Source organism: Moschus berezovskii, chromosome 16, assembly GCF_049115385.1.
Source record: "Moschus berezovskii isolate FMDL1 chromosome 16, NW_MosBer_1.0, whole genome shotgun sequence".
Lineage (NCBI taxonomy): Eukaryota > Metazoa > Chordata > Mammalia > Artiodactyla > Moschidae > Moschus > Moschus berezovskii.
The window spans coordinates 81,182,375-81,208,690 of record NC_142475.1 but is presented as its reverse complement, the minus strand read 5'-3'; the positions used below and the strand labels follow the sequence as shown (position 1 = coordinate 81,208,690).

Below are 26,316 nucleotides of genomic sequence, written 5' to 3'. Positions count from 1 at the left end.
CAGGGAGGATGAAAAGATGCAGTAAACATGAAAGGGCTTTGGGACCCTAGAGTCTTGTGGGGAGGACTCTAGAGTCTTCCCCATAAGGGGACGGCGATTCACCAGTGAGAGTCCCTTCTTGCTCATTGTGTTCTGGCCTTGCACCCCCTGCTTCCAGTCCTGTGACCTTTGAAGCTTTTATTTTTAATTGCTCAGCCTTCGCACAGTCTGTCCGCTCTGCCTGGAGCCCCCTCCCCAAATGTTCAAGTGACGGGTTCTCCTCACTCTTCCAATCTCAAATGTCACCTCCTCCAAGAGGCCCTCATGACCACTTTGTTTGAAATGGGGCCTGTCCTTACTCCTTTTCTTCATCGTACTTACTGCTGTTTTTATTTTTTTAATCACGTTTGTTTCTTTAGTAGATTACTTATTTGGTTACTTAGCTTTCCCCCCTAGGTCAGTACTTCTCAAACTAGAGGTGGGAAAGGGCCACGTTTTTATTTCCAACACGTCATAGACGAATATTCCATGTGTGCATGCCAAGTCACTCAATGGTGTCTGACTCTTTGCGACTCCATGGACTATAGCCCACCAGGCTCCTCTGTCCATGGGATTCTCCAGGCAAGAGTACTGGAGTGGGGTGCCATGTCCTCCTCCAGGGGACCTTCTGGACCCGGGGATTGAACCTGCATCTCCTGTGTCTCCTGCGTGGGCAGGCGGGTTCTTCACCACTAGTGCCACCTGGGAAGCCCCAATACTTCCATAAACTACATTAAAAATACATTGCTAGAAAAATTTCTATTTAAGGAATATACTAAACATAAACTCCAAATTCTTATCACACTTTACAGTTATAAAGCTACTCTGGCACCTTATAAAAGTTTCTAAACAGTTCCTCCCCATGTATGCTGTTTTTGGGTGAAGTGCAGGCTGGTCCCCACAGCACAAGAGAGGCAGAGCTTAAACACTGGCTTCCCCGGCCCGCAGGCGGGATGGCGGTGCAGCAGTCCCCACGCAGTCTCCCAGGGTCCCCAGAGGGACTTCCGCCCGCCTGCAGGCCTACCTAGCAGCACAGCACGCCCCTCACTGGCTTCCTTCCCTTCCCTGTCTCACCTCCTCACTCCCCTACCTACGGGTCCAAGGGTCACCGCCCGCACCAGGCACCTGCACCCAAATCCACGTTTAGGGCCTGCTTCTGGGGAACCCGAACAATTAGTATTCAACATAGGGATATTGACAGAATCCCTAACGTCATTTCTGTTACCCCGTCAGGAGTCACACACATGAGGATCGCGGTGTAACCACCATACGTCTCTAAAAATTGAAGAGACAGTCCACAAGTAGAAAGGAATCTGGAGCAGGGTCAGGGGTCTTAAAGGGGGAAGCTGAGGACCCCTCCTGCAGAGCCTGAGCCCCTGTCCTCCACAGCTGAGCATTTCTTGTCACTGGTTCTCCTGCACACACTTTGGAAAAACCATCTCTGCCCACCACCAGGACGCTATAAATAACTCCTGGATTAGAAGAAAGGGAAAAAAAAAGCTCCAATTCCATCTGTATTTGAGTAAGAAGGTGCCCTCCAGCCCCCTGCTTCCTGCACTGCCTGGGATCCAAGCCCCCAACAAGAGGAAGGCTGGGCCTTTGCCGGCAGGTGGGAGGAGAAGGTCACCTGGGTCCTGCGTCCAGCAGCTCTGCCCAGCACCAGGAGCCCATGATAGTCTGGCCTCTGCCAGAGCTTCTCACCTACAGAGGGAGACACCCAGGATGGAGGCCAGGTCACCGATGGCCTCAGCCGCTCGCTCAGCCCCATAAGAGGGGTGGGGGTGGGAGTGGGGAGCAGGAGGACCCTCTTCTCTGCAGAGCCAGTACAGAGGGCCGGCAGGAAAGCCCAGGACTGGACTCCCGGTGTGATGTCTGGGTCCTGGCACCTGGTTCCCCAACACATCCTACCCGCCCCTCCCCCGCCCCCGCTGCAACTGCTGTGTCCCTTCCCTCCCATTTCTCCATCCGTGCCCCACCCCCGACCCTGATGCGCCCCTGTCCTGGGAGACGGGACCCCTGCTGAACTTGCAGTCGCACGGGAACCAAATCGCAGCTGCTCCCGGGAGCGCAGGGACCCAGGGTCCTCACCTTCAGTGTGGGGGTGCCAAGGCCCACCAAGAGGCTGGGACCAGGGTCCCAGAGGGCCATTTACTGCCCCCCCCCACTATCCCGGGTCTTCTCCCCCCTACAGTCGCTCCAGGCCTGGCCAGCCCATCCCAGCTGCCACTCCAACTTCCCGCCTTGATTCATTATCCACTTGGGACAAAGTGGACATCCCACACCACCGCGGACCTGACCCCCGAGGATCTGGCTGGCACCAGACTCCCGCCCAGGTGTGTCTGCCTAGAGCCTTGGAGAAGGAGAAGCAGAGGCACTGTACGCTTTATTGACAATCTCGGGACCGCGCTAGCCCAGCCGGGGGGCGCCCCCGCCGGGCGAGGCGGCCTCAGGCCCCGGGAAGACGCTGCCCGCTGCAGCAGGCACCGGCGCCAGCAGCACCAGGCCGGGCCGGGGGCCGGCGCCCGCGTGCGGGTAGCTCAGCGCCAGCTGCTCCAGGCGCCTCTTGCGCAGCGCCGCCTGTGCCGTGCTGTGCAGGGGCCGCAGCAGCGCGGGGGGCGGCGCGCCCGGGCCGCGCAGCAGGAAGTCGAAGCCCGTGCGGTCGTGCGGGTCGTAGAAGAGCGGCCCGCGGGCCGGGTCGGGCCCCGGCGGCCAGGCGAACGGGAAGGGCAGCGTGAAGTCCTCGGTGAGCACGCGGATGGCGAAGTCGTTCTCCTTGCCCAGCGCGCGGTAGGCGCGCCCGATGCCGCGGAAGTGCGCCTCCCACAGCTGTGCGTCCCCACCGTAGATGTCCGGGAACTGGGGCTCCTGGGGCGCGGCGGGGCCTGCGGGCAGGGATGGAGGAGCGGCCAGGGATAAGCAACTCCCGCAGCCACCGCGCTGAGCCAGAGAGGCCAGGGGGGGCCACGTGGAGACAGAGAGGGAAGGGGTGCCGGAGAGGGAGACTAATTTCCAGGGACAGCGCTAAGGAGCCGTGAGAGGCAGAAAGGCCCAGAGGGGTGTGTTAGAATATAGCCACTACATACTATTTGGGCGGAAAGTTCCAGAAGGGGAGGAGTCTGGATAGCTTGGCGGGGACCACGCAGAGCCTGCTGTGGACTTGGGGTCGTCCCCAGAGAGCAGGGGTGACCTGATGACTCTTAGTGGAAAGTCCATCCTGGGCCTGGGCAGAGGATGACCGAGGGGGAGGGGGAGGGGGAACAGAGCCAGGTGAGGGTGAATTCGAAGGAGGACTCAGCAGGGCGAGCACGGAGGGGCCAGAGCTGGCCTTGTGTCAACAGATGGAGGGAGCGGGGAGCCCCGCCTGGGCACAGGGATCTGGGACCCAGGGGCCGACCAGCTTGACCATCTTCACCAGGGAGACGGATCTGGTTGGAAGCTGGGCTGGCGCTGTGTCTGTGGGACACCCCCCTTCTGCCTCTCTCTGGGAGCACATTCCAGGAGAAATGGGGACCTGTCTGATCGCTGACTCACACGTGGATTCCCAGGAGCGGGGGTCTGGTGAAATCCAGCGGTCCACTCTCAGATATCACATGTGTGTGGACGCAGCACTCTGCCCCTGGTTGGGGGCCTCTGCACCCGTGAGGCCCATCCATCCATAGCCCCAGGCAGCAGCCCAAGCCGCCACTCTAAGCCCACACACCTTCTGTGAGCTGCTAGGAGAGACCCTTCCCCCCGCCCCCTTCCTTCCTTCAGCAAAGTGCTTAGTTCTGGGGGTCCTGAACTCAGAGATGCAGCCATAGGCCCTCCTTGGGGATAGATAAGCCTCTGGGGATACAGGACCAACTGGGTAGCTCCTTGGAGACAAGGCAGGACTCGGGGGGAGGTCCTGGGAGGAGTCGATGGATGAACCCATACAAGGCTCTGACCGTGAGTTCTCAGGTCCTCCCGCACACCCCTGTGAGGGGCGACAGCACTCAGACTGTTTTCCTGGTGAGAATGCAGACCCAGAGAGACCCGCCCTGAACTGATGGCCACAGGAGCACTCCATGTGCCACACCCTCCTGCTCGGAGCCCCTGGACAATGACTCTCCTCCCCTTGTAAGTACCCTGGGGCATCTATGTATGCCAGGCTCTGCCACAGCTGTGCACAACACACACTCGGCTTCTCCCAGGCCAGGGACAGGAGCCAGCAGACCCGGGTCAGAGGTCCTTCCTTCGCCTGGGAGAGCCTGGTCTGGGTTCTGGATTCCCTGAGCCTCAGTTTCGCCATCTGAAAAATGAAAACAGTCGAGCCTGTTCTGCCATCCTTGTGGATGAGAAGGTCACGAACCTTTGTGACCCTCTTTGTCAGTGGGAAGTGCCTTTCTAGCTCAGCACCAAAGTGGTTGCTTCCAGAGCCACAGACCCAGGTAGGAGAGGCCGTGGACCGGCTCTGAGCAGGGTGTGAGGCCAGAGGGGCTGGCTTGGGGCCCACTGCACTCAGCACCTTGGACAGGTCCGAGGCAGCCTTGCAGGAGCCTCAGATTTGGGTGGGCAGAATGGCTGTGCCCCCACCCAGGGCAGCCTGTCCTGTCTACCAGGACACCTCCTCCCTGAAGGCCTCCAGGGTGAGTGGCCGGAGGCACAGCACTGCACCGGTGTCCACACCACTGACCTTAGCACCAGCAGGCAGGTGGGCTGTGGGGAGAGGCTTTGGGGTGTTGCTATGAGCCGGGGGTGAGGAGAGCTGTGGAGAAGGGGGGAGGGCCCCGGGAGGCAGGAGAGGACTGACCACCCCTGACCGGCATTTAGCCAGGTGGGTCTGGTGGCTGCGGAGCAGACAGGTGAGGGGTAAGGGCTGCCACGCAGACCACAAGGCGGCCAGGGCAGCAATTCAGGGGAGAGGGGCTGGGGCTCAGCGGAGAAGTGCTGGTTCTACATGTGTCTTGAAGGTGGAGCCCACAGGCTCTGCCGATGGAGGGGCTGGTGGGGGAAGGGAAGGGGAGCAAAGGGAGGACACGCGGTTTCTGGCCTGAGCCACTGGAGGAAAGGAAGCCCCATGTACTGAGAGGAGCAACTTGGGGCTAGGGGCTCAAGAATCTAATTCTGGACCAGTGATGCCTTCAGACAGACCGGGGAAGAGGTGCAGAGGAGAGTTAGCTGGAGTCTGGGCTTGAGGTGGGGCAGGTCCAGGCTGGAGACAGACAGACAGACTCCTGGGAGACGATGGCATTTAAAGCCACAGGGGAGCCCCTGGCGGTCCAGTAGCTAAGACCCATGCTCTCAGTGCTGCAGAACTGGACATGATCATGAGAACAGAGAGGGAAGAAGCCTGAGAAGCCGGCCTGGCCCCCAGCTTCCCCAGGTCAGGGAGAGGAGGTGGAGCGACAGTGATGTGAGAGGAGAAGGGGAGCCTGGGGCCCTGAGAGTCAGCGGAACCCTGCGCTGCCCCTTCGCACACACTGCGTGTAAGTCTCTCAGTCGTGTCCGACTCTGTGCCACCCCATGGACCGTAGCCCGCCAGGCTCCTCTGTCCATGGGATTCTCCAGGCAAGAATACTGGAGTGGGTTGCCATGCCCTCCTCCAGGGGATCTTCCAAACCCAGCGATCAAACCCACGTCTCCTATGTCCCTGCATTGGCAGGCGGGTTCTTTACCACTAGCGCCACCTGGGAAGCCCCTGAGCTGCCGATGGGTCACGTCAAAGGGCACCTGAGAACTGACCTCGGGTTCAGCAGCGTGGAGGTCACCCCCGACCCTGACCAGAGCTGCTGTGGCCAAGTCCAGGAAGGAGGCACTGGGTCCACTGCGTTCCAGAGCAAACGGGAGGGAAAGACCAGGAGGCAGCACGTATAAATAACCTTTTCCTGAATTTTTGCTAAAAATGGGGAGCAGGGAAATAGGGCGGTAGCTGCAAGGGAAGTGGGGTCAGGAGACAGGATGTGTAGCTGCATGCTTTTATGTTGATGAGAAAGATCTGGTAAAGAGAAAATGTCAGAATGCAGGAGAGGAGGCTGGAGAGGTGCTGGAGTGATGGCCATGTGCAGGAGGCCAGGCTGGGCCTTGGCTGGGAGGGGGCGGTTCACGCAGGGAGCAGGCGGGGGAGCACGGGGCCCATGGGCCCAGCTGCAGGTGGGCGGCCGCCATGCCCGCAGCCTGTGGGGGTCCTGTTTCTCCGTGAGAGAGGGCGCAAGGCTGGCAGCTGAGTGTGCAGAGGGAGAGGAGGGTGGGCCCTGGGAGCAGGGGTGCGAGGCGGTTGCTGGGAGAGGGGAGGGGCTGGACGAGAGGAGGGATGCCGTGGGACCCTGGCACGGAGTCCCCCCTGCAGCTCGCAGCCAGGAATGTAACGGGAGCATCAGCCTGGTTGAGTTGATCCCCGGCAAGGTGCCCGCAAGGACTAGGCAGAGAGCTGGGGCGGAGGGGTGCCGTCAGATGAGAGAGGGCCCAGGGCAGGAGGGTGTGGTGCGGGTGTGATGATCACTGCAGAGCTGGATGGGGGCGTGAGGGGGCAGGACAGGGCGGGGAGGAGGCAGGAAGCAGGCTGCAAACAGTGGACTAAGGTTCTGCCCACAGTGCTGGAGTCCTGGTCCCAGATTGGGGTCAGCGCCGGGCTGCAGTCTGGATGCTGGTAAGGCATGACCACCGCATGGGTGGCTGGGGACACGTTTCTCAGAGAGGCATCTGGGGGACTGAGGGGCCAGCAGAAGGGAGAGATCGGCCATGCGATGGCAGCAGAGGTGGAGAGACGGTCAGCGTCCAGGCCCCAAAATCCACGGGGTGGGGGGGATAAGAGCCCTCCCCGTATGGGTGTGTGTCTGCATTTGTTACTGCTGACCACGTGGCATGTGGGGTCTAGTTCCCTGACCAAGGATAGGACCCACGCCCCCTGCATTGGGAGCACGGACTCTTAACCACTGGTCCACCAGGGAAGTCCCAGAGTTTGTACTTCTGAGGACCTGGGACGAGCCCTGGGCTTTTAGGGAGGTGGGGGGAGGGGGCCAGAGAATGAATAGGAAGGGCTCTGAGGAGTGAGGAGGGCCCTGGCCCGCGCCCCGGCTCAGGGTCCATGGGCTGCAGGGCCCCGGGGTCCCCACCCTACCCTGCCCTGCTGTGTGATCCTGGGGAACCCCCCAGGGAGAGGTGGGGGTGCTGCCTTCTCTCCCACGTTCGCAGAACCCAGCTGCCACGAGCGCCCCGTTCTCCTCCATCCCGACCCCCTCCGCGTGTCTCACCTGGAGTGGCTACAGGACACGGGGGCAGACCTGCCGGGCTGGGGTCCCCGGAACAGGGGGAAGCCATGTCAGCAGCCTGAGGTCAGGCTTGTTTACCTGGCTGCCCAGGAGACTGGGGGAGGGGCCTTCTGGGAAGGAGAGAACCTTGCATTTAAAGGGACCCCACCTGAAAGTGCCCTGGGGCTGGGGGGAGGGTCAGCAGGCACGGGGGCCTCTCCCCTGACCCCCCACGGCTCACCTGGCCCTTCTCAGGAGCCGTGGGGACCCCACCCTGGTGCTCGGAGACCTCCGTCCTCACCCCAGTGACCTGCCCGGGCTAACCCCTCCCTGCTGGCTCTGAAGCTTGGAGCCCGGCAAGGGGCTGGACAGCCTCCAGCTCTCCTCTGGAAGCCCTGGGGAGCGTGTTTTAAGTCCACTAACAAAACGACAGGGGCAGCACAGGATACAGAGAATCCCCCTGTGTTCCTCAAGCTGGTGAGAGAGGAGCGCACGGCTCCCTCCCGTTCACCCCCATGTGAGCCCACAGCACAGCTCCTGACCCACGATGGCCAGCTGCTCTGGGCACAGGCACCTGGGGACCGTTTCCTCCATCAGGGAGACCCGGGTCCCGAGTGCCAGGGGTGATCCTGAGAAGCGGCGACCCAGAGCCCAGGTGGCGCTAGTGGTAAAGGAAAGAGTGGTACAGAGTCCTGCCGATTCAGGGGACACAAGAGACGCAGGCTGGATCCCTGGGTGGGGAAGATCCCCTGGAGTAGGAACTGGCAACCTGCTCCAGTGTTCTCGCCTGGGAAACCCCATGGACAGAGGAGCCTGGCGGGCTACAGTCCGTGAGGTCACAAAGAGTCGGACACAGCTGAGCACAGACACAGACCCCTGCCTGGCACTCACCGCCTCACACCTACCAGTGCGTCCGTAGCCCCTGGCCAGGAAGGCGTGGACTCGGATGTGGGGGAGGCCCGGTGGGTGGGAGCACGGCCAGCCCTTGGGCCTCAAAGGCAGCTGAAGGATGCCTGTGTCTCAAGGACCGGCCTGCTTCCCAAGGTCCTGTGCTGCAGCCACATGGGCCACCAGACACCAGCTCTCAGGGCAGACGTCGTACCAGCTCAGCCCAGCCCGGTGACCCTGGGTGGCCGCTTGCTATCCGCATGGTGGGGTCAACACAGGAGAAAAACCAGACACTGACATTCCACAAATGGTCACTGAACACTGGACAAGACAGGCCTGTTAACAGCCACGCAAGCCCTGCGTAATAGGGTAACTGCCAAACCGTGGCAACAAGGAGCAACTTCAATAAGGTGGTGCCATCCAGCGGTCCAGGCCCACCTGCAGCCATCCAGGCATCCAGGGCTCCAGGGCAGGCCTGGCTCCTTCCAACTGTGGCTCTGCCCCTTGAGGGCGTGGTCTCATCCACTGTTGTTCCCATCTCCTTCTCCACCAGGAAGAGGAGGGTGGGGGACCCTCTCTGGCCAGCAGTTTCCCTGGTAGCTCAGCTGGTGAAATTCCTCCTTCAACGTGGGAGACCCCGGTTCGATTCCTGGGTCGGGAAGACCCCCTGGAGAAGGGATAGGCTACCCACTCCAGTAACCTTGGGCTTCCCTGGTAGCTCGGATGGTAAAGAATCTGCCTGCAGTGCAGGAGACCTGGGTTCGATCCCTGGGTCAGGACGATCCCATAGAGGAGGGCATGGCAACCCACTCCAGTACTTTTGCCTGGAGAAGCCCATTGACAGAGGAACCTGGTGTTCTGCAGCCAGAACCTGGCGAACATGGGGTCGCAAACAGTCGGACACGACTAAGCGACTAAGCACAGAAATTGTGCACTTCACTTCTCAAATGCCAGGGTGAGAATTAAGTCACGTGGTTGCTCTTGGCTGCAAGGGAGGCTGGGGAATGTCGTCGCAGCTGGGCGGCTGGGTGCTCAGCATTCGAAGGGACAGCTGCTGGCCGGCCTGCCTCCACGATTAGGATAGACCCAGCGTGCAGTAGTCCAGTCTCCCCCTGAAGCACGCTGTCTTGTTTCCTAGTGCTGCTGTGACAATCACCACAGTCAGTGGTTTAAGACAGCATCACTGGGATGCATCACTGGCCGTGCTACTCCCACGGCTCCCGGGAGAACCGGCTCCCCCCTCTCCCTGCTCCTGGGGACAGCCAGCATCCCTTGGTACCCACGCCCCCAACCCCCACCCCTGCCCCGTGGGCACATGGCCTCCTCCTCTTCTGTCTGTGATAAAACTCCCCCTGCCCGTCTCCATAAAGATGCCTGTGGTCGCTTTAAGGGACCTCCCAGATAATCCGGATAATCTCCCCATCGGAGGATTCTTGACTTAATCACAGCCACAAAGCCCCCCCTTTTTTTTTTGCCATATAAGGTAACAATTACAGGTTCCAAGGATTGGAACATAGCTCTCTTTGGGAGGCCATTATTCAGCCTCGCTCCAGGCCGTAAGGAACGATTTGAGGACAGGACTTGACCCCAGGGCACGTGGTAGGACAGAGGGAGGCGGGTGAATCAGGGCGATTCAGGTTAAGTGGTCATCTCCGGGAGCCGCTGGGGCTCAGCGCCCCTGCCCAGGCCATCCTGTCTGAAGGTGAGGGCCTAGTCACCCACCCACCCGATCAGTCATGAGTTAAGTGCTGCTCCCCGGAGAGGTGATTCCCTGAATCTCCCACCAGGGCCAGAGAGCCCTTCAGACAAAGAAACACAGGGGCTGGCATGGAGCTCCCGGGACGGGAAGAGCCCAGTGCATGGGAATGGGGCAGGCCCATAGTTCCCCAGCCTCCACCTCAGGGAGCTCACAGCCTAACTGCACAGAGGGCAAAGGTCAAGGCCATGAAACAGACAGCCGTTGGGATGAGGATGAGAGGAAACTCTCAGGGACCCGTGGGGTGGCAGCGGCAGGGGTAACCCCCGGAGACCATCCCGTGGTCGAGGTCAGCCTCGTGGAGCCATGACACTGACGCTGAGAGCCAAGATGGGATGCCACGGGGAGGGAGGGAAGGAGGGTCTGAGGACGGGCCCCTACAGACACCCTGTGGCGGCAACGGGCACAGTACCCCGGGGATGAGACACCGCCCCCAGGGGCCAGGCAGCTGCTGAACAGTGAGTCGAGGGAGCGGCACCGAGGGACAGTGGGGGCCTTCTGCAGCCTGGGGTCCCGACCCAAGCATTCCTGCCTCTTCCATCTCCACAGTCACCTCCCTTCTCAGCAGCTCGTCCCCTGCCCCGGCCCCCCACTGCCCAGAGGGCAGGGCAGAGCGAGCGGGCCAGGCTGAGTGTGGCGTGGGCACAGGCTGCTGGCCACGGGCAGGGCACCCGCCGAGGAGGAGGGGCAGGCAGACCCTGCAGCCCAGGCTCCCCACTTAATCCCCTCCTGGCGCTGCACTGCCTCTTGGTTATTTTTAAAATCTCATTTTCAGAAAGTGGAGAAGAAAACCTCTTTCTTTGGCCTTTTTCCCCTTTTTTCTCTGTGGAAGATTAGGAGAGGGGTGTGGAGGAAGGAGGGAGCCTGGAAGAGCAGGAGGCACCTTTGGCTGCCCACCTGCTTGGATGCCAGGGCCTCTGCTGACTGCCCCCCACCCCGAGAGCCCCAGAGACACAAGGCGGGACCCCTCCTTGGGCAGCCAGGTCTCAGCTGCTGCTTTCGCCCAGTGGGCGCATTGTCAGTGCCAACTTTATGCTGGAGCATGGATGGTGGGGGCTCTGGGTGTCCACCCTCATGGGGTGCAGGGCCTGTGGGGAGAGAAGGCCAACAGGGATCCGCCCCTGGCTGGGGGAGGGGCAGGAGCTGCCTGGAGCAGGGCCCGGCGGAGGGCAGGGAGGGTTCTAGAGCTAGACTGCATGCATGGGCAGAGCCCAGTGAGCCTGGGTGGCTGGCAGGACATGGACTGACCTCAGGGGCCAGGGAGCCTGAGGGCCTATCAGGCAGGTGCCCTCACTGCTCCCCCACAGGACATTCCACAGGGGAGGAACTCCCTGAGCCAGGAAGGCCTGGAGCGTGGGACTGGACTCCCAGCTCTGCTCCTGAGGCTGGGCCAGCTGTCTGCCAGCCTGCTAAGTCGCTCCCAGTTCTAACCCTATGGACTGAAACCCGCCAGGGTCCTCTGTCCATGGGCTTCTCCAGGCAAGGAGACCGGAGTGGGTTGCCATTTCCTCCTCCAGGGGATCTTCCTGACCCAGGGATCGAACCCGCAGCTCCTGCACTGCAGGTGGATTCTTTACCACTGAGTCACCTGGGAGCCCTGGGCCTGCTGTGTTTGATGGTTAAATACCTCAGGAGGGTGTCAGGCAGTCTGATGTAGCCACTGTGCTCCTGGGAACCCATCCTCAGGGGGTAGAATTTGTCTGCCAGTCATCTCCCATCAGAACCCCGGCCGACACCACCCCACCTCCCAGAACTCAAAGTTCCTGTTGAACCAACCTCTGCAGGGAGAATAAATGCTCTGGGAGCCCAGAGAAGTCAGGAGTGGTGTCTCAGAGGAGGTGACTTGGGCTGGGGTCCCCAAGGGCGAATAGGAGAGTGCAGGTTTTTCTTTAGGAAGCAGGGGTGTGGAGGGGCGGGGTGACACCGGGCGAAGACCAGGCTCGTGCACGTGCGGTTACGGCTGGCTGCAGGTGCAGGGATGGGCCATTCGGGGGAGAGACTGAGCTCAGCTCTTAATGCAGTGGGGTTACAGCCAAGGGGCAGGGCGGAGGGGGTGGGGGCGGGCAGTGGATGGAAAGTAACTAGGAGGAGGTATTAGGAGTAGGGGTAGTCTAGCTAGATCCACCTACCAGGGTTCTTGCGGAGGCAGGCTGGGTGCTCACACCTCACCTGGGAGAGAGCCGAGGATGAGGACCCTGAACAGAGGCAGGGGGCGCAGGGCAGGGGAAAGGAAGAGGGAGCGGTGTTCTTGCTAGAACTGCACTATGAGGAAGAGCAAGGATGGGCCCAGGAGAAGGTTCCGGAGCCCGGCTAAAGTTTGGTCCAGCAAAGACTCTTTGTCAAGGACATTCCAGGAGGAAGGCATTGTAGAGGCTCACAGGGCTGGCCTGGCTGCGGCTGGGAACTGAGGGGGCTGGGGTGGGCATGGAAGGGGGCAGAGAGAAGCGGCCTGGGTAGCAGGGCAGGGGCAGGGCTGCTGGGCCCTGGGTCAGGCCCGTCCTCTCTGGGGCAGTAGCAGCAGCCTCCTCCCCTAGGGGTCCAGGCTGGAGCCCGCGAGCCGCGGTGCGCCAGGGGCCTGGGCGGTGGGACGCTGAGGCCCCCCTCCCACCCGCGACCTGCCCTCTGCGCTCAGGAGGGCTGTGGCCGATGGCGAGCCCGTTTCTGCGGGAACGGCCCGCCCCTGGGGTCCCCCGCCTCGAATCCTGCCTGGGCCCACAGCGCCATCTGTCGGCGGGACGGGAAGGCTGGAGCGGAGCTGGCCCGAGGCCCCTGGGGAGGGACGGGTACCCTGCGGAGCAGGGTGCGCGATGGTCCACTGGCCTCGTGCTCACCCTGGGGTGAGCTGTGAGGGCCTGGTTTTTAACCTGGCTCCACCGTTGGCTGTTGTGTGACCTCCAGCCAGTTCCTGACCCTCTCTGAGCATCATCCCCATCGCAGGGAGGTGAGCACACCCGTCCTCCAGGTTACTATGAAAAGTGGCCATGAGGCTGGGAGCCCACATGTGGCAGAGGTGGTCCCCCCTGGCACTGAAGGTGCTCCCCAGTTCCTGAGAGTTTCATGGGGGAAGCAGGCGGGCGGAATGACCCAGCCGGGGACTTGCAGCCCTGACATCTCACCGTTTTCAAACGTGGTGAAGGGTAGCAGGAGCTGGACAAGGATCAGACCCAGGTCTCAGTGTCCCCTGGGGCTGACGCCTGTCCCCACAGGAGGCTCATCCACTCCCACCCTAACATCCAGCCCCCCCTTGGACCCTGCAGGAACAGGAGTGCCCCCCCCGCCCCCGCCCGGCAGCTCATCCATTGTCCATCTGGGGCTTGCTAGAAAGTTCTGTGGAAAACCTGCCTCCCTGTAACCCAGGTATGTTCCAAGAGCCCAGAAGGCCCGTGGGGAATTTCTGGGGCCAGGGCCCAGGAACCGACCCCCCACCCCGGCTCATCCCTTTGGGGGCCAGCCTCTTTCTGTACCCTGCCTTCTCCTCCCTTCTGCCTGGAGCCCTAAGGAGGGGTGGGCAGCTATAGAGAACCCCAACCCAATGCTTCCCTCTTGGCCCCAATTCCAAATTCCTAAGGGGAGGAACTGGTTGGCCCACCTTGCCCGGTCAGCCTTGTCAATGTCCAACAATGGCTCACCAAAAAAGAAAGAAACCAAAGGCCCTGACCTGCAGCATTGCCCGTGACCGTGGTGTAAAGGCTCCCACTACAGCTGGTCCCCTGCCGCCCCTGTGATGGTTGGCACAGAGTCTGGCAGAGATCCACGGTACCGCCCCATATACAGACAGAGACACATAGATCACCTCTAGGACATGAGTGACAGTAAAATACATGCAACAAGCAAGAAGTGGTGAGCTAGGGACACTTATTACCTCTGTTTTTATTAGCGTCCCTTCCATTGTAGGCTTCTATGGTGGTATTTAACAAGCAACCCTCAACATTGCTGAGCATTTAAGCACTAATCACACAAGTCTGTAGGCCACTAGACAGAGTGGCTATGGGGGGCCCACCCTGGAGGTGTCAGGGCCCAGCCCTGAGAAAGGGTCACTGTCAACACCTGTTCTGGGAGCTTTGTGGGGTCCAGCTCCCAGGGACCCGCCTTCATGATTCATGGACCCGGTTTTCAACAGTCCCTTTCACGGTGCTGAAGGATGGGAGAGGGCGAACCGGGCTACAAACGGGACTGCCCCACACGCCCCCATCAGAGCGAGCTGAGCCAAAGGCTTGGGGAAAACCCCATCCCCCGGCTGCCTGGATGAGCAGGACCCTGCCCGATCCTCACTCTCAGCCTCAGGCTCCTCCCTGCACAGCGTGCAGATCCAGGAGCCCCATCTCGTGGGACATCCTGAAGTTCAGCTGCAGTTAGCCCTGGTGCGGCTGCCCACCAAGTCAGCCGTGCCGTGTTGGGCACCCATCTCTTGCCAAGCCCCTTTCAGGGAAAACCAGCTGGGGAAGGGGCATCACCAGCCCCTATTTCTAGAGAGGTCACAGCCTTGGAAAGGTCGCCTGCCCGGCAGAGCCAGAGCTGTGGGGCTGACCCCCGGGGCGGCTGCAGTGCCCCCAAGGCCTCAGAGGTAGGCGGTTGCTGTCTGTTGACTCTCTGGCTTCCTGCACGTGGCCAGGGTCCCACACGTGTGTGTCTCCAGGACACAGGGGCTGCGGGCACAGCACAGCTGCGAGGACGCCTCAAGATCAGGGCCGGCTGGGCAGGGGCTGCCCCAGAGCGCGCCGGCCCACCAGCAGATCCAGACACCAGCTGTCCACTGCCTGGGGCCTCCTCACCGGTGGCCCCTCCACACGGGAAGACCCTGGGGCCTCCGGCAGTGGAGTCTGCTGACAAAGGTCCCTGCTGGGAGCCCTGGTCTGTCTTCGGGACCTAGCTCCCCTGTAGCCACACAATTGGACCAGGGGACCACGAGCAGGAAGCCCACTGCGGACCTGCCCAGAGGGCTTCTGCTGGGCGGCCATTCAGTCCAGCTCTGCCTGCTTCCCACACGGAGCACACAGTAAGTTACCCGTTGCTGCAGAACAAACAACCGCAGACTCAGGGACCTAAGACTCCACGCGTTTACTGCCTTGCAGCCGCTTGGGTCAGGAATCCAGGCGGGCTTTAGCTGGGCCTCCTGCCTCGGGGCGTCTCCAGGGTGCAGCAGGGTGTCAGCCAGGTCCACAGGTGTCCAGAAGGAGACAACTAAGAGCCAGAAGTGGAGGGACTCGCTGAGGGCATAGGTGTACACACATGCATGCGCGTGCACACACACACACACACACACACGGGGGCTGTACACACACACACACACACACGGGGGCTGTACACACACACACACGGGGGGGCTGTACATACACACACACACGGGGCTGTACACACACACACACACACACACATAAGTGTACATACACGCGTGCGCATACACATACACACACAGGGGCTGTGCACACACAACACACATACACACGGGGGCTGTGCACACACACACACACGGGGGCTGTATACACACACACACACACGGGGCCTGTGCACACACACACCAGGGGGCTGTGCACACACACACACATACACACGGGGGCTGTGCACACACACACACACATACACACGGGGGCTGTACACACACACACATACACGGGGGCTGTGCCCAGACACAGTGTTTGATTCCACAGCCCTGTCCTTTGCAAGGTGCCGTGGGTGCTGCAAGCATTGTGACCTCAGCGGTGAGGTCAGGGCTGGCTGGGGTGGGGGAGGGGGACCCCAGAGATAGAGCTGCTCGGCCAGGCCTGAGGAGAGAGTGAGCAGCACCTCCAGACTGCACCCCAACATGGATGCGCAGCATTCACAAAAGATACACAGCCACGCCAGGACGGACAGGACCTTCTCAGGCAGGTCCCAGAAACCCAGGTCAGCCCAGCACCGGGCAGGGGTCCCCCACAGGGCAAGGCAGCAAGGGGCGGACCCCCAGGGCCTGGGCCCAGGACGGAGGGGTCCTGCAGAGTGCCGGCAGCCGCCTGGAGTGGGAGTTAGGGGTGGACTCCCACCTGGCAGCCCTCAACCTGGTGGAGAGGAGACTGGGGGACGGCAGCGCGGTGCGATGGGGTGCAGGGAGAGAGAGGGGGCTCAAGTTCCAGCACGGCCTTTGCCGTCACACCACCTGTGGCTGCCGATGCTTGTGGAGACCAACGGTGTGAGATGGAGTGGACGGATGGACAGAGCGTGGGCATGCTGTCCCTCTGCTGCCCGGAACCTCGACCTCATCGAGAGGGTGCAGCAGCCTGTTTTCTAAGAGACTTGAGGGATGTGCACAAAGGGAAGGTCCTCTGTGGCCTTTGGTTCGGGGTTCCCTGCTCCCCAGGTGGGCCCAAGGGCAGCTCTGTCTCCTGAGTCCAGCAGCAGGTCAGAGGCTGGCGGGCAGGCTCCCTCTCCAGTCCCCAGCCCCCCAGGCCCACAGTGTGCTGCGTGGGGACTGGGGCAGATCGGCTTTCCAGGCTGTCCGGGGGGTGCCCAGGTGAGGTTCTCACCTGTGCTTCCATGTTCGTGTCTGTCCCCGAGGGAGCCGCCCGCCCCGCCCCGCCCCACCACGCAGCTCTTCTGTTCTGCACCATCGCTTCTGCCTGCGTGCTCAGGCCGGTCTCCCCTCTGCCACGTCCCGCCTCACGTCTGGGGCGAGAAGACGCTCCCCCTGCAGCTGTCTGCTGACTGCGTTCCTATTCTCCTGTCTTTTAAAATACGCTCAATCCTGGTCGCCACGGGACCCGGGGTTTGGGGGGGTTGGAGGGGGCAGGTTTGTGGTGAGACACAGATCTCGCTTGCGGCTGTGGTCAACCCTGAACGGTCAAGGCCCCTCCAGGGTGCAGGAGGGGCCACGTTCGGTGAGAAAAGCTGAGCCCTCCAGGAGCAGCACGCGACTGGCTGGTTTTCTGAGAGGCCATAGGAAGGAGGGGGCTTCCCAGGTGGCCCTGGTGGGTAAAGAACCCACCTGCCGATGGAGGAGACTTAAGAGATTCAGTTTCGATCCCTGGGTGGGGAAGATCTCCTGGAAGAGGGCACAGCAACCCACTCCAGTATTCTTGCCTGGAGAATCCCATGGACAGAGGAGCCTGGCGGACTACAGTCCATAGGGTCACAGAGAGTCAGACACGACCAAGAGACTGAGTACCCACGTAGGAAGGGGGGCCTTCCAGGAGGGGCGGTGTGTGTACTGAGCCCCAGCGGTCACACCCCCGGGATGCAGGCTTTGGAGTCGCAGCCAGTCTGAACGGACGCTGTCCTGCAGAGGCTGTGTTCTCCTGGGGCGGGCCGCTGAGCCTCTGTGTCTCAGCACCTCATGGGGTTGGTGTGAGGACAGGGCAGACAGGATCAAGCTCCTGACACAAGCCCTTGCTCATTGGCACCAGTGGGGGTGCTGGTGAGGTGGGTGGTGGGGCAAAGTACAGTCTGGGAGAATCCCCTGCTGACTACACAGTCACTGGTCCCCAGAGAGGCAGATGGTGGACAGGGGCAGAGGGTCCTCAGGCTGGACATGGCCAGGGATGGGGAAGGCCCCCACACTCCAGGCAGGAAGGCCAGCTGGGAGGGGAGCTGAAGGTAGCAGCTCCAGGTAGGCGGGAGGACAGTCCCACTGTCCGAGGCTGACCTTGGCTTCTCCCAAGAGCACGCCCCCAGCAGCATCCACTCACTCGGTCAGTCACTGGGCCTTCGCCCCGGGCCTTCCCTGGGACATGCGGGGGACCCAGAAACAGCCAGTACATCTCCAGGGGGACTGGGAAGGAAAAGGCCCAGGGGTTGGTCAGTGGAGCCACCAGGGTTTCTGTGAGCTCAGGGGGAGTCAAGGAGGGCCATCAGTCATCAGGGAGCCGGGGGACACACCCCCTACCCTAGGATGCGCTGACCATGGCGAGCAGGCAGAAGGCAACTTCACGTGGCCCCTGCAAGGGGTCAAGGAGGACGGGGAGGGGGAGGACACACACTCTGGGCAGACAGGAGAGCGGAGGCCCAGGCTCAGCCGGAAGGGCTCAGGCAGCTGACCCGGTGCGGAGGCTGCAGAGGACAGGCCGCTAGGCTCCCAGTGAGCTGGAAAGGCTGGACCCAGAAGAGCCCGGCGCGGCTGATGGCTGCTCTGGACATGTCACTCTACTGTTCTTTGCACAAACATTTGCTGAGTCCCTGCTAGGAATACCAGGCACGGTTCCAGGTGTTGGGGACACAGCTGGAAAGAAGACATGAAGAGCCCTGTCTCCTGGCTTACATTCCAGTGGGGGAGACAGCCAATAAACACTAGACATGGTCCAGAGAATTATAGTGTTCAGGTGGAAAGGGGTCCGGGAGGAAATCCACAGGTTTAGGGAGTGGAGAGTGCGAGGCGAGGGTCAGATTTTAAAGAAGCTCATCAAGAAAAATACAACTGAGCAAAGAAGTGAAGAGGGGAGGTGAGGGGCTGAGCCGAGCAGCACTCTGGAGGGAGGATGGTCCCCAAACAGGAACAGCCAGTGCAAAGGTCCTGAGGTATAAGTGTGCATGGCGGGTTCAGCAACAGCGGGAACCCTCTGCACCTGGGTTGGGTGGAGTGAGCAAGAAAAAGCCAGAGAAAGGGACTTCCCTGGTGCTCCAGAAGTTAACACTCCAAGCTTCCACTGCAGGGGGAATGGGTTCGATCCCTGGTTGAGGAAATGAGATCTTGAATGCCCCAAGGATCCTGCGTGCCACGAGGTGTGGCCAAAAAGTAAAAAATAAATAAATGTTTAAGAGAAAAGAAATAGCAGAAGGAGACGAGATGGGGGTCATTTTTGTTCTTATTTCTTTGGTTTGGTTTTTTAAGCTATGTTGTTGTTCAGTCGCTAAACTATTTCTTTCTTATTTAAATGCAGTGAAATTCACCCTTGTCAGTGTCCAGTTCTACAAGCTTTTTCTTTTTAATTAACTTAATTTTCTGGGGGCCATACTGCGCAGCATGTGGGGTCTTAGTTCCCTGACCAGGGATCGAACCTTCACCCCCTGCAGTGGAAGCTCCGAGTCCCAACTGCTGGACAGCCAGGGAAGTCCCAGTTCTAGATTGGGACTCATGCAGGGTCCCAAACTCATACAGTGGTGTATTCACTACCACACACAAACTATGAAACTGTTCCATCTCCCCCTGCAAATTCCCCATGCCGCTTTTCGCAATCAATCCTCCAGCAACTCCACTATCCCCAGAAACCACTGATCTGTTTTCTGTCTGTACAGTTTTACCTTTTCAGAATGTCACAAAAATAGAACAAGACAGCAGGCAGCTTTGGGGGTCTGTTTTCTCATGCAGCGTAGTGCACTTAAGCCTCCTGCACGCGGTCCCCTTCTTCAGTCACCCCTCTCGTTACTGCTGAGTAGTATTTCTGTGGATACTGAAATAAAATGCACAGTGTTTTGTGCATTCACCAGTTGAAGGACATTTGGATTTTTTCTGTTTGGGGTTATTATAAAGCCACAGTAAACATCTGTGTACAGATTTTTGTGTGACGTTGTCATTTCACTTCGGTAAATGCCTAGGAGTAGAATAGCTGAGTCGGATAGTAAATGTAGGTTTTCCTTTCTAAGAAAGTACCAAACTACCCTCCACACTGGCTGTACCATTTTGCATTTCCACGGGCAGTGATGGGACCTCTAGTTACTCTGTCTTCTCACCGGCACTTGGTATTTTCTGGTTTTTCTTTTCTCCATTCTAGTAGATGTGTATCGATATCCCACTGTGGTTTTAATTTGTTTCCCTCGTGGGGAATGGTGTGGAGCAGTTTTTATGGGCTTATTTGCCATCTGCTTTTCTCCTTTAGTGGAATGTCATTTGAATCTTTTTACCTGTATTTTCTCAGGTTGTTTGTGTTTTGTTCATATGGTATTTGTATATTTCAGGCATAGTCTTTTATCAGGTATGTGATTTGCAAACTCTTCCTCCAAGTCCAAAGCTTATCTTTTCATTTGTTGTAGCTGTCTTTCAAAAAGCAGAAATTCTTAATTTTCGTGAACTTATTTCCCAATTTTTTATGTTATGGATGGTACCTTTGGTGTCACATACAAGACCTCTTTGTGCAGCTCAGGATCACAGATATCCTCCTAAAGAGACTCTTCTGGAAGTTTTAGAATTTGAGGTTTCACTTTAAGTCTGTGACCACCTTTGAGTTAATTTATGTTTGTAGTGAGATATAAATTGGGGTTTACGTTTTACATGTGTTTATCCAGTTACTGCAGCACCATTTATTGAATAGACTATCCTTTCTTAATTGAATGGCTTTTGCACCTTCACCGTAATGCGTGTGGGTCTTCTTCTAGACTCTATAGTTTGCTCCTTTTGTTTCTGTCTCTGGGCTTTCATCAATACCACACTGCACTGATCACTATGACTCTATTATAAACCTCCAGATCAGCAGTATCAGCGCTCCAGTTCTTCTCTCAAAATCATTTGGCTATCTTCATTCCTTTACTTTTCCATATAAATTTTAGGAACAATTTGTTGGCTACTACAAAAATAAAAAAATGCTTCTGGAATTTTGATGAAAATTGCGTTGAATATGTAGATAAATTCAGAGAAAATAGACAACAATATTGAGTCCTCCAATCTGTGAACATGGTATGTTGCTCCATTTATTAAAGTCTTTATTTCTTTCAACAGTATATTTTACAGTATATCAATCTTACAATTATTTGATACATTTATACCCAAATATCTCATGTTTTAGTGCTATTGTTTATAGTACCTTTTTATTTTAATTCCCAGTTCGTTGATGGTACCTAGAAACATGACTGATTTTTGTATGCTGACTTTATATTTGCCAATTTGCTGAATTCACTTTTAGTTCCGGTAGGGTGGATTTTAGATTCTTTGGAATTTTCCATTTAGATAATACCATCCTCTCAGCCTCTATGGCACCTCCCTCCGTAAACACACAGGGCCATTCAGATGCATACACCCAAGGCCTCTTTTCCCTTTCAGAATTTCCTCCCACATCTCTGAATTCACAGAGAACCAGTCCTACATGAAGGTACCTCAGAAGTCTGCCCATGCGGACAGACAGAGTCACCCCAGCACCATCCTGCTCTGCAAGTCACAGAGCAGCCAGGCCACCCTGATGCCCAAGGACAGCAGTACATTAATTGAGGAAACCTACAATGCAGGTGACCCCCAGCCCTGGGACTCGGTTCCACCAGACCCCATCAGTCCCTCCCCCTGAGGAAGTCTTGGGGACAAGGGCCAGAGCCGGCCCTCCTTGTAGGACCCTGGGGTGTCAAGAGGCGTGGATCTGGTGCAACTGTCAGCAGGGCCTCCTCATTGGCCTCTCCACACCTCCTGGGACGCTATGAGAAGCCCAAAGTGCCCTCTCTCAGCCCTCCCCGCCACTCTCCTCCAGCACCGTTCACACCCTAGAACCTCAGCTCACACCTGGCCCTCTCACCGGAATGCTTTTCCCCTCCTCCAAAGGATGACCTGCCTTCATCCGTGTAGGCAGAGCTAAAATGCCACCTTCTCTGGGAAGCCAGTCCTGACTGCCCCTTTGTCTTAGGATTTATCACCCCTCCTCTCTGTGTGTGCCCAGGGCCTTTTATACAACTTCCCCACAGAACTCAAGTCCGCTGATCCTGGGTAGGGCTCTCCTGGGCTGGAGACTCCTTCAGAACGGAGCCAGGCCCTCACTCCCCTTGGAGCCGCACACACAGTCTTAGAATAAATGAACACCTCTGAATGTTGGGTGACTGGATGGAGGATGCAGGGGTGAGGAAAGAGGGAGGGTTGAGGGGTGGAGGCATGAAGGCTCGATTCATCAACAGATAGGAGGATGGATGGGTAGATGGGTGAAGAGCGAGTAGATGGATGGATAGATGGATTTAGGAATGGAAGGTCGGATGGACCGAAGGTGGGTAGATGGGTACATTTATTAATGGATGGACTGATGAATGAGCATAAGGATGAGCAGGCAGGTGGGTGGACCGGTGGACTGATGGATAGAAAGACATGGATAAATGTATGGATGGATGGACAGATCGACGGACGCATGGATGATAGATGAACGGGTGAATGGATGGGTGAAAAGGAGACTGAACCAGTGAATGGAGCGAGTGCTGCACGAGTGAGCGAGAATGCATTCCCTGCTTGCTTTCTTGCTTCTGATCTCAGAAGGACCGGCAGAGCGGTTAGGAGTCCCAGGATCTCCCAGAGTCCCCCGCCCTGCCCTGGGCGCCCGGCCCCGCCCTGCCCCGCCCTGCCCCGCCCTGCCCTGCGCGCCCGGCCCCTCCCTGCCCTGCGCGCCAGGCTCCGCCCTCCCCTGCGCGCCCGGCCCCGCCCTCCCCTAAGCGCCAGGCCCCTCCCTGCCCTGCGCGCCAGGCTCCGCCCTGCCCTGAGCGCCCGGCCCCGCCCTGCCCTGCGCGCCCGGCCCCGCCCTCCCCTAAGCGCCAGGCCCTGCTGGTGCACCGTGGCCCTCCCACAGCGCACCCACCTCACGCCTTCTGCCTCAGCCATCTGCTTCAAGCTGCTCCGGGACCTCGGTGGTTCAGACTCACACCTGAGGTCCATCATCAAGAAAATCAAGACCTTGGCTCAAGGGGACCCCAACCTGGTGCTAGAAACCATTCACAACTGCTTTGTAAACAACCAGCAGGTGGGAGCAGTTAGGGCTCTTCAGGGCGGGCGTGCGGAGGGGAGGGGAGGGCTAGACCCAAAGCAGGTTCGGACCTTGGTTCCTCCGGACAGCAGAGTCATGATTTGCGGCAAGCCAGTCTCCCCATGTGTCCAGCGAGCCAGCAAGGGGTGGGTGGAAAGTAGACCAACATATGTGGACCATCCTCTGAACAGTCTCTCGATAAACGATCGTGATTCCCAGAGATGAGAACACTGACGCTTAGAGGAGGGAAGTGATTTGCCTGAAGTCACAGGGGAGGGATGGTTGGGTGGATGATTAGGGGAAAGCTCTATCTGGATTTTTTAATGAATGGATAGATAAAAGAAAGAATGGATGAACTGGTAGAATGCTCTTTAGATCCCCTGGCAGTTCCCTGAGGATGGGGACAAGTGCTTATTCATCTGTCTCTGCAGAACCTAGCTCAGGGCTGTTCACAAAGGTGTCGCTGCATGGATGGCCAAATGCGTCCACTATGCTATCTCCTCGCTGGCCTCTTTACACACACACCCCCACCCCCCGCCACTGCTGCTCCCATGGCGACTCCCCACTTAAGTCCCTGAGCCTGTGTCCACCCTGCCGCCCACAGATCTCCACCCGGCACAAGTTGCAGCTCTTCCACGTCCTAGGGGCGGTCATTAGAGCCAGTGAGTTCCTGGAGGAGACCTGGGAGAAGTCCTTCATACAGCTGGCCCTGGAGAACATGACCAAGATCACGGTGAGTCTCCCCCCACCACCCACCCCCAGCAAATAGGCCATTCCACAAAGGCTTCTGGGGTGCAGGCAGCTGCCGCAGGGACCCAAAGAATGTTGAGAATGCCCAGCCTTGTGGCTGACCAAGCGATTCTGCCGATTTTCTTATTTTCTTACCACCAGCCCCTTCAGAGGGACAACCTCATGCACCCACTTTACAGCAGAGAAAGATGAGTCTCAGAGAGTTCTTGGCTGGTCTGTGCATCCCACCCATTCCCCAGGCAGTGACTCAGCCCTTGGCTGCCTGCCTCTGGGTCTCCACCTATTGAAGACCACAGGTTTGGACCTGGACCGCACATCCCCCAGCAGGTGGGGGCAGGTGCTTCTCTGGGTGCACAAGCCGGTCCAGGACTCACAGGGAGAGCACGTGCCTCCTGGTGCCTCCATCCTGCACAACGCCCAGCACGTGCCTGGCTCTGGGTCCGTTTTAGCCTCTGTGCTGGGCGGTCCTGCATCCTTGCAGCCCAGCTGCTTGGGTCCTTTGCTTCTGGAAGACGCTTGCCTGATTCCCCAGGACATCGTCTCCTGGGCTTCTCAGTACTAGGCTTCAGGAACGCCTGACTCACAGACCCAGAGCTCTCCATAGTTCCTCGTGCGCCCGTCCCGCCTCCCCGCCCTTCGTGCTCCTCTCTGAGGAGCCGTCGCCTTCCACACCTTTGACTGCATTCTCTGTGCGTTTCCGTGAGCCTTTCGCTTTGGTCTTGGTCTTTGTTCTCAGAAAGTTCCCATCTCATCAGCTTAATAGCTGCACAGATGCAGTGTCAGCTCTTGTCTCTCAGGATATTAAAGGGACAGGTTTGCTTCAGGCTTTCTCTCTGTTTGGCCTCTATTTCCTCTGAGTAGCTTTTCTCTGGGTTTCATCCGGTTTGCGGGTTTGGCGATGGTTCTGGTCCCTCCCGCACCCGCGGCCTTCTCTGTGTGGCCATCTGCCTGTGCATAGGAGCTGCTAAGGTGCTCTGGGCACACAGGAGGGTGATGAGATTGGGGTCCACTGCAGAGTTACAAGGTGAGCCCCCTTCTGTCCTCCATGTGTCCCCATCCCTGAGAGTCTTTCCTCTCGGGCCATCCAGATTTCCCGGGGAAGACCTGATCTGGGGCTCAGCCCCGTGCGGCAGAGTGGAGAACCTGACCCAGGAAGTGTCTGTCCCCCACCCTCGCAGGCCTGGCCTCCCCACCCAGAGACCCTCAGCCTGGCCTCTCCAGAGACCCTGCGGGTGTGCAGGGTGGGGAAGAGATCTGGGCACTGGACTACTTCGCACACACTCTACCCTCTCCCCGGCCTCCCCAGCTGTAAGCATCTGGGAGACGCACCCCCCAGGATTTCTACCAGACCACGTGTGGTGTTGGTGGGGGCCAGTTCTCAGCTTGCCTCACCGCCAGCTTAGCGCTCAGCCCAGTTACCTCACCCAGAGGGTTGGCTATCACCCTTTGTAAAAATCTCCTAAATGTAGAGTAGTTGAGGGCTGTTCCTGAAAGAGCAAAATCAGGTTCAACCCACCATCTTAACCGGAAGCCCTCATAGTCACCTTTTCAACAAATCATAACGATATAACGATTTCATATGATGACTCAGACAGCACGGAGAATAAGCCCTGAGTGTGGCAACACAGCGCCGGGCGGCCTGAGGCTGCCCCTCCAGTAGGGCGTGGTGGGCCTGGCTGGGGTGCAAGGAGGGCAAGGGGGCTGGCCAGCTGGGCCTCTGCCCCCGAGACGCTGACACTGACTCCTCAGGCCAGAGATCTCGGGACAGAAGCAGAGACTCTGTTTCTGAATCCCTGGTGGTTAAGAGTTAAGACTCCAAGGCCGTGATGTTGTCCTAAGCTCCCAGGAGTTCCGGAGAGAGATGCCATTGAGTAGAGCCTTCAGGATGCGTGTCCAGAGTGTAGGTGTTGGAGCGAGCTTTCAAGATGGACTCGCGTTTGGATGGACAGGACAAGCGGGCACTGTGTTCCAGGCGGGAGACACAGCATATGTGCAAAGGCTTCGCAGCAGGGATAACGACGATGGGATTCTGGATCAGGAAAAGGCCCATGGATGTGAACATTCACGTGTGATCCTGAGCCCTGGGGATGAGCCTCACCTTCACCCGCCTACTTTGCGTGTCGGGCTTCCTCAGCCTCAGTTTTCCATCTAAAACCTGGGTTGACAGTAGCTGTCTTGCCCACCAAACCAGACCCCATGTGTGAGATGTCAAGGCACCATCTCACCACCCACTCTTCCTTTCTGCCCCCTACCCAGGAGCTGGAGGAGGCCTACCAGGACGCAGCCAGCAACCTGCTGGTGGCCATCTGCAGGCACTCGTGGCGGGTGGTGGCCCAGCACCTGGAGACCGAGGTCCTGTTGGGCATCTTCCCACATCGCAGTTTCTTCTACGTGATGGGCATCATGGCCTCTGACGGTATGTCCTGCCCTCGGGGTGTGGGCCCGGCCACCCCCTGTCTGCAGGCTAGCAGGGCGGGGCAGGCCGTGAAGAGAGCAGGAGGGGGCCGGCAGGGCTGCTGACCCACGGGACACACTCAGGACCGAGCATCAGCTGCTCAACAGGGAAGCCATCCAGACGGCCACAGGCTGCGGCCCGGACACCCCCACGGCCCATCTGTGCTGCCCGTCCTGACGAGGCTGCGCTCCTGCCCTCAGCATTTCAGCCACAGGCCTGGACACAGCCAGGGCCGAACGAGGAGGTTCTAGGAGGAAGGCCTGCACTGCTGCACGGTCCGTGGTCCTCTCCGTTGGTTCCCGGCAGACGGACAGGCCGAGCTCACAGAGACTGCGACAGCCCTGGGCACCCAGCCACACGTCACAGGCCCGGGAGGCCCATATTTCTGTTTCCTCCTCCATGGCTGCTGCCTCTGAGCCACTGGAAGAGCCACCTTGGATAGTGGGGGGGCTGTGAGGACCCCTGGGGAGCCCTCATGGGGGGGTCTCACCAGGATGAGGCTCAGCTAACACTCTGAGTTCCTGTCATGCCCGTCTCTGCCGTCGGGAGCTCACAGCCTCGGTAGGGAGGCAAACTCACCTCTCACCAGGCACTCATTCACTCACTCACAAGCACGAGCTGAACTCACTGCTGCCCAGC

The 26,316-nt window shown here is 58.9% G+C and overlaps 2 protein-coding genes across 2 annotated transcripts in view; one reads left to right on the top strand and one right to left on the bottom strand.

Annotated features, from left to right (window-relative positions):
- Window positions 1-2,384: 2,384 nt before the first annotated feature.
- Window positions 2,385-7,331, bottom strand: LOC148775293 (uncharacterized protein C8orf90-like). Its single transcript, XM_088844622.1, has 2 exons — window positions 7,230-7,331; window positions 2,385-2,900 (listed from the first exon to the last, which is right to left on the bottom strand). The coding sequence occupies exons 1-2, from the start codon at window positions 7,294-7,296 to the stop codon at window positions 2,425-2,427; spliced, it is 543 nt and encodes a 180-aa protein (XP_088700748.1). The 5' UTR covers window positions 7,297-7,331; the 3' UTR covers window positions 2,385-2,424.
- Window positions 7,332-15,673: 8,342 nt separating this feature from the next.
- Window positions 15,674-26,316, top strand: part of LOC129538948 (maestro heat-like repeat family member 5) — a 60,367-nt gene continuing 49,724 nt past the window's right edge. Inside the window, exons 1-5 of the mRNA XM_088844481.1 lie at window positions 15,674-15,753; window positions 20,810-20,991; window positions 22,327-22,469; window positions 23,077-23,205; window positions 25,479-25,638. Coding sequence (XP_088700607.1) covers window positions 15,674-15,753; window positions 20,810-20,991; window positions 22,327-22,469; window positions 23,077-23,205; window positions 25,479-25,638 — 694 coding nt within the window. The remainder of the gene's footprint in view (window positions 15,754-20,809; window positions 20,992-22,326; window positions 22,470-23,076; window positions 23,206-25,478; window positions 25,639-26,316) is intronic.